The sequence below is a fragment of the Ipomoea nil genome, unplaced genomic scaffold (assembly GCF_001879475.1).
Source record: "Ipomoea nil cultivar Tokyo-kokei standard unplaced genomic scaffold, Asagao_1.1 scaffold1574, whole genome shotgun sequence".
In the NCBI taxonomy this organism is placed as follows: domain Eukaryota; kingdom Viridiplantae; phylum Streptophyta; class Magnoliopsida; order Solanales; family Convolvulaceae; genus Ipomoea; species Ipomoea nil.
The window spans coordinates 646048-653331 of NW_017618002.1; the positions used below are offsets into that span (position 1 = coordinate 646048).

The following is a 7284-nucleotide window of genomic DNA, read 5'->3' on the forward strand; positions in this document are numbered from 1 at the left end:
GAATATTTTATATAATCAAATCTCCAATATTGGATCAAACAAATCCTATAAGTTCATTAATAAGGGAAATGCAATATATAGGTGTAATTGTGTAAATAATAATGCAAATATATCCTTTCAAAAAAATATAACAAAGCACTCCTTACTAAACTCAAACATAACATCCTTCTACAACTTATATGAGTATATATATCTTCCAAAGAAGATAAACTAGGCACAAAACTCACGTAATCACAAAGTGTTTTGCTTTGCTATAATTGCCAAACAAACGAAGAGAGAAGCATAACTAACCCAGTCAAGATAACAAAGTTACAAGTTCGAATCCCAACCCTCTTAGTTTAAGTCGGTCAGCTATAAGTAATCCATAATCTAGACTGATTTACCTCTTAATATACCCTCAGATAGTGATCGTGAGTTTTCTTGGTCGCCCGAAAAAGACAGAAAGCACAAAAACAGACAAATGAAAAGGAAGGAGAAGAGCAAAACCATTCTGAAGGGCTATGGTGCATTCCTGAGCGTTGACGTGAAGCTTAGAACCTTCATATCGCATACCAGACTTTGTTGTTAAGCTTATCAGACTGCCAATGCAAGAATCCGCAACAGCTTTAATGGCCGCCGCCTCCGCCATTATATTGGTGGCGCCGGGATTCAACGTCACCTGCGCTGCTAACACTCTACACCAGAAAATAAAGAAAAAACCCGTACTGACTTAACTCACAGTAGAAAATAAAGAAAAAATTCGCACGAACTTAGTTCACTTGTTGGGAGAAAACACTCACAAGAGCTTAGCTCACCGGTAGGGAGAAGATGAAGAAATGAAGAAAATTGAGGGAATTAAGAAAGAAACGGCCGCGGGTCGGTGGAATGGTCTGCGTGTTGTCACCTTGCCCCTAAAGGAAACAACTCTTTATTGTAAAAGAATTAAATGAGAAATAATAGAGTTAATTCCACCAGAGGTCCCTTGTTTTAAGTGATAATTTCAAATTTAATTCTAGATTATTGTTTTTGTCATTTAACATCTTAGATTATTGTTTTTTGGACACTTTTAGTCCTTCTCATGATTTCTCCTATATTTAATAAGGGCATTTTTGTCTTTTCATATTTTTCTTTTGTTATTTTTCTGATTTTAACCGGTTTAATTGGTTTAGGACTTAGGTAATCTCTGAATTTTAGTAGTCATATTTTTCAATCGATTTTTAGTAAAGTCCTAAACCAATTATACCTGTTGAAATCAGAAAAAATCACAAAAGAAAAATATAAAGAGACAAAAATACTCTTACTAAATATCTGAATTTTAGTAGTCATATTTTTCAATCAATTTTTAGTAAAGTCCTAAACCAATTATACCTGTTGAAATCAGAAAAATCACAAAAGAAAAATATAAAGAGACAAAAATACTCTTACTAAAAATAGGAAAAGTCAGGACTAAAAGTGTCCAAAAAACTATAGTCTGAGATTTTAAATGGCAAAAACGATAATTTAGGAATTAACTCGAAATAGTATTATTATTTGAATCTTAATTCGATCATGTTTTCTATATTTAGACTCAATTTTTATATTCTTTTTTTTGGTGTAAACCACACATTGTGGTCCGGGTCTTTCTCTGTCCGTTTAACGGTCCAGGTCCACCCGGTTCGCTCCGGGAGGCACAGAAGCTGGCCCAAAGGGAATCGTCACTTGTGGGAATTGAACCCGGGTTATCCCGGAATTCTCCCCCACAAAAAGAGCTCATTTGCCAGTTGAGCTACCTTGTTGGGTTAATTCAATTTTTATATTCTGTATCCATGTAATAAGTATATTATTTATTCATGAATTAAATATAGAAACCCACATCAAATATATAATAACAAATTTTACTTAAAAAAAAAAAATTAGTCCATATAGTCCATGGGTCATGTATTAATATGAAATGTCCAATTTAAACTATATACAATTAATAAGCAAACTATTAGGCTTGATATTTATGTGCAAAAAAAAAAAAGGAAAAAGATAATTTCAGCATTAAAATTTTAGTAAGTAAATTATACGAAAATATACTAGCATATTTTCAATGGTATTTATTAGCAGTGTTAAAAAGCTTATTTAATTATTACGTTTTTAATAATAAGAGCATTAATCGACAAGATTAATAGTATCGAGATTATTTTAGAAAAAAAAATGCTATCACATTTTCAATGGTATTTATTAGCGGTGCTAAAAGCCTAAAAGGCTTATTTAATTATTACTATTTTTTTTTATTAATAAGAGTATTAAATCGACAAGATTAATTGTATCGAGATTATTTTAGAATAGTATTTTGAATATAAAAATACTAACATATTTTCAATGGTACTTATTAGCAGTGCAAAAAAAGCTTATTTAATTACGGAGTATTACTTTTGTATACGTAGTAATAATGAAGAGTATTAAATTGTCAAAGTTAATAGTATCGAGATTATTTAGAATGTAGTATTTAAATTGTTCTTTCACCTACAAACTTTTAATTGATTCTTTATTTACCTCATTATTATCACTTGTGTAACTATCATTACTTACTTTTCTTCACTACAAACTTTTTTTTTGAAAGCCGTTCACTACAATCTATTTTACGTGTAAATCTCGCTAATTTGAGTAATTTCACATATTTACCTACTCATGCAATATAATCAAGCATTATATATTTATTAAAAAAAGTAATATTACACATAATTACATTTTTTATTTGAATTTTTAATCCTTATTGATGTGCATGATTTGATTATATTACAAAAAGAAGTACGTAGGTCATCCAATTTTATTCTTATCATTTTTTCCTAATAAAAATAAGAGCGTATAACGTAACGAAAATAAATTGAGTACTACTGGCTCTATTACAATGTAGTTAAATAAATGCCCTCTAATTTGAGAGAGTCACATATATGCCGCTTAACCACAATGTTTTTTACTATATTAATTTTTTTTTTTTAATAAAAAAGCTAATTCATTAAGCATATGGTGAAACGTTTACAATAAAGATTGATGGGATTGACAAAAATATTCCTTACAGTCAGACATAGAAACAACTTCTATAGCAATGTTACAAAAAACTTGATTCGCATATTGTTTCACAAATTTAAAGCTTCTTTAATGATCTAGTCAAATGTACCTAAGACTAACTCTAGTTGAATAGTCTTACACACCACCTGAGTATTTCCATTCTTTCCATGGACAATATCTCCATCGAACTAAGGCGGGTGTATTCAATCATGACTTTCATAGAGTTTGACTTTTATGAACTTTAAAAGTTTGAAGGTATTCAATTCAAACTTTTATAGAGTCTTTAAAAATCAGACAGTATTCAATCAAGATAGTACTATCATCCACAACTATTGTGTTAGTGCCAAAATTTGTCATCCCTTAGTTTAAAACATGCTGGAATATGAAATTATTAAGGATATTTTCGTCATTTTCAAATTAAGATCCTAATTTGAACATGAATAAATGAATTTAAGCCCTAAGATTTATCCCAATTCGCAGTTCTTCTCCTCAAATTAAGGTAGGATGGGGAGGAGAACTGCGAATTGAGATGATCTTAGCGCTTAAATGCCTTTATTCATGCTCAAATTGGAAGCCAAGTTAAAAAAAAAAAAGTTAAAAAGTATGAAAATGCCCTTAAAAGTTTCACCCAACACAACTAGACTCATATTTTAATTGGACTAATTAATCTAATTCAAATAAAAATTTGACTGACATCGGGCCAACCTGCCTATCAGCCTATTTGACATTTGACCAATAAGAGTTTACACCGCAATATGGACCCTGGTTCATGTGTTTGTGTTTTGTGTTATGACTTTTTGTGTCTTGCGTTATGCAATTCTGTAGTTTATGAGTATGAATTTTGTACATAGAACAAATTAGTAATTGTATCTTATGTTATGAATTTGTGTATTGTGTTGTGAACTTTTGTGCGTATGAACACAAATTATGTACCTAAATCAGACCTGAAAAATTAAATACATATATAACATGTGCGTGTGTCTTGTGTTATGAGTTTTTGTGTCTTATGTTATAAAATTTTGTATCTTACGAGTATGAATTATGTATATCGTCTTTTCAATCCAAGCGAGGTCCATAATGCAATGTTATATATGAAATTTTGTACGTTACGAGTATGAATTCTGTACCTTGTTGTTTCAATCCATAATTCATAATGCTATGTGAATCCTGGTCCATAATACAATGTTATATATGAAATTTTGTACGTTACGAGTATGAATTCTGTACCTTGTTGTTTCAATGCATAATTCATAATGCTATGTGAATCCTGGTCCATAACATAAATGGTAACATTTGACACCATTTAGAGGGAGTGGGAGAGAGAGATTAAATATGAGTGTATATACATATGCATTGTATGTGTGTATGCATAGGGGAACCAAACGCACTTCCTATAATCAAGGTTAAACGGTTGGTTGATATGACTACTCGTTTACCTTCAACAATTTCGTTTGGCCATGCCATGGCCAAAACCCAAACACTCAATCACCACCGGCAGCCACCTCTTCCGTCCGTCGTGAAGCGCCACCACCGTTTTGCATGCCGCATGAACAAAGCATTCCCATTTTCAACATAATCAACAATGATGTGACTTTTTTTCTCCTTTACTTTCCTTTCTGTAAAGTAACGGTCCGCTATTTTGATGGCGGACATTGTGAAACAAATTCTAGCGAAGCCTATACAACTGGCGGACCTGGTAATCAAAAACGCCGACGGCGTCAGCTCCTTCCGGCAAGAATGTCATGAGGTCAAAGTGAAAACGGAGAAGCTGGTCGGGCTTCTCCGGCAGGCGGCGCGTGCGAGCGGCGATTTGTACGAGCGGCCTACGCGCCGGATAATTGAGGATACGGAGCAGGTTCTCGATAAGGCGCTGGCGTTGATCCTGAAGTGCCGCGCGAGCGGGTTGAGCAAGGTGTTCACCATCATCCCCGCCGCCGCGTTCCGGAAAACCACCGTTCAGCTGGAGAATTCCATCGGCGATGTCTCGTGGCTGCTGCGCGTGTCCACGCCGGCGGACGACCGCGACGACGAGTACCTCGGCCTTCCTCCGATCGCCGCCAATGAGCCGATCCTGTGCCTGATCTGGGAGCAGATCGCGATCCTGTGCTCGGGGTCCTTGGAGGAGCGCGCCGACGCGGCGGCTTCCCTGGTGTCTCTGGCCCGCGACAACGATCGGTACGGGAAACTAATCATCGAGGAAGGCGGGGTGGCGCAGCTCTTGAGGCTCGCGAAAGATGGGCGATTGGAAGGGCAGGAGAACGCGTCGAGAGCGGTGGGGCTGCTCGGCCGGGATCCAGAAAGCGTAGAACACATCGTGAATGCTGGTGTCTGCCAAGTGTTTGCGAAAATTCTCAAAGAAGGGCACATGAAGGTTCAGGTAGTGGTAGCCTGGGCTATATCCGAATTAGCAGCCAATTACCCCAAATGCCAAGACCATTTCTCCCAAACCAACACAATCCGGTTACTAGTTAGCCATCTCGCCTTTGAAACCATTCAAGAACACAGCAAATACACCATCCCTACCAAACACCAGATGTCCATTCACACAGTTGCGATGACCAAATCACAAGAATCCGAATCCAATATTCCTCACCCATTGAGTAATGGAATAGGGAAGCAAATACAGAACGTGGTAACAGACACATTGGCCAAGAAATCATCTAATTTAGCCCCAAAGGAGGAGACCAAGCAGCAGCCTAATGAAGTTGCCAATAATGCCAAGCCCAATAATAACTCAAGAAAGACGAAAACCCGGAACAGTGTCAAGAAAGCGAGGCAGCGCCAGGTAGCCTTTGCAGGGTCCAGCATTAAGGGCAGGGAGTACGAAGACCCTGAAACGAAAGCCGAGATGAAAGCCATGTCGGCCCGAGCTCTCAGGCATCTCTGCGCGCATAACTTCACAGTCTGCACCTCTGTCACAGAATCCCGAGCCCTTCTGTGCTTCTCAGCTTTGCTCGAGAAGGGAGCTGACGACGTCCAATACTACTCCGCCATGGCGCTAATGGAGATCACATCCGTGGCCGAGCAGCACTCAGACTTGCGCCGCTCAGCTTTCAAACCCAACGCCCCGGCTGCCAAGGCCGTGGTGGACCAGTTCTTGAAAATCATCGAGAAAGCCGATTCAGACCTCCTCATCCCCAGCATTAGGTCTATTGGGAACTTAGCCAGGACTTTTCGAGCCACCGAGACAAGAATCATTGGCCCGTTGGTAGCCCTCCTCGAGGACAGGGAACCCGAGGTGATTAGCGAGGCAGCCATCGCACTAAACAAGTTTGCCTGCGACGATAACTTCCTCCATGTCAATCACAGCAAGGCGATAATTCAAGGAGGGGGCACAAAGTCCATAATCCCACACATTTACTTTGGGGAGCAAATGGTTCAAATCCCTTCCATAATATTGTTGTGTTACATCGCAATGAGCATCCCCGAAAGCGAGCAGCTAGCAGAGGAGGACGCGTTTATAGTTTTCGAGTGGTCTATGAAGCAATCGCACTTGATGAATGATGCCACAGTTCAAAGATTAGTAGAGGAAGGCAGGAGGAGTTTGGAACTTTATCAATCTAGAAGTTCAAGGGGATATTGATTTAATTAGTCAGGGCACGTAATGTGCTTTGTGAGCACATATGCCACAGGTTTATGGTTCTTTTTAGAGCTTTTTAGTAGACATTCTCATTTTGTGTATACATTGTACATACTGGCTTTTCTTGTTGGATGAACTAAGACCTTTCTTCTTCTTAATCACTGAATGCAATACTTCTTTTATTATTCCCCCTCCCCCTCCTTATGCGAGAAAGGATATTGGTGTCGGCACGAGCTTAGCTCACTGATTCAATAGACAGTATTTGGAAGAAGGGATTAAGGGCCGAAACTGACACCCGCATTTGGCTGCTGAACTTACTGAGTTACGTTCTCCTAAATGTTCTGTCAGACCGGAGTGTGGAGGACTCTCTTGGGATTGAGGATTTAACTTTTTGGAAAAGAAAGGATATTGGTGACAAAAAGTGAAAAATGATATCCGTCGTCTACTCTGTTTGATCCAATAGTTGTGTAGCTGCATTCCAATGCTTTATTCAAGGAATTGTAGAATAGGATTATATGAATGAGAATGAGGACAAAGCTCAGTTTCCACCTTTGAAGGTCGACGTGCTTTGTAGCAACCTTCTCTACTAGGTGGGTTATGGCAAGCTCTAGCCTTTAGGTTAGTCCCCTGTTACGCTTGTAAATTCCATGACTCAGATGGTCATGGTTTGAGTGGTTTTCAGCTTGAGG

General features: G+C 38.0%; 1 protein-coding gene across 1 annotated transcript; it reads left to right on the plus strand.

Annotated features, from left to right (window-relative positions):
• Positions 1-4335: 4335 nt before the first annotated feature.
• On the plus strand, positions 4336-6745 carry LOC109190178. Its single transcript, XM_019340629.1, has one exon. The coding sequence runs from the start codon at positions 4658-4660 to the stop codon at positions 6596-6598; it is 1941 nt and encodes a 646-aa protein (XP_019196174.1). The 5' UTR covers positions 4336-4657; the 3' UTR covers positions 6599-6745.
• Positions 6746-7284: the final 539 nt, after the last annotated feature.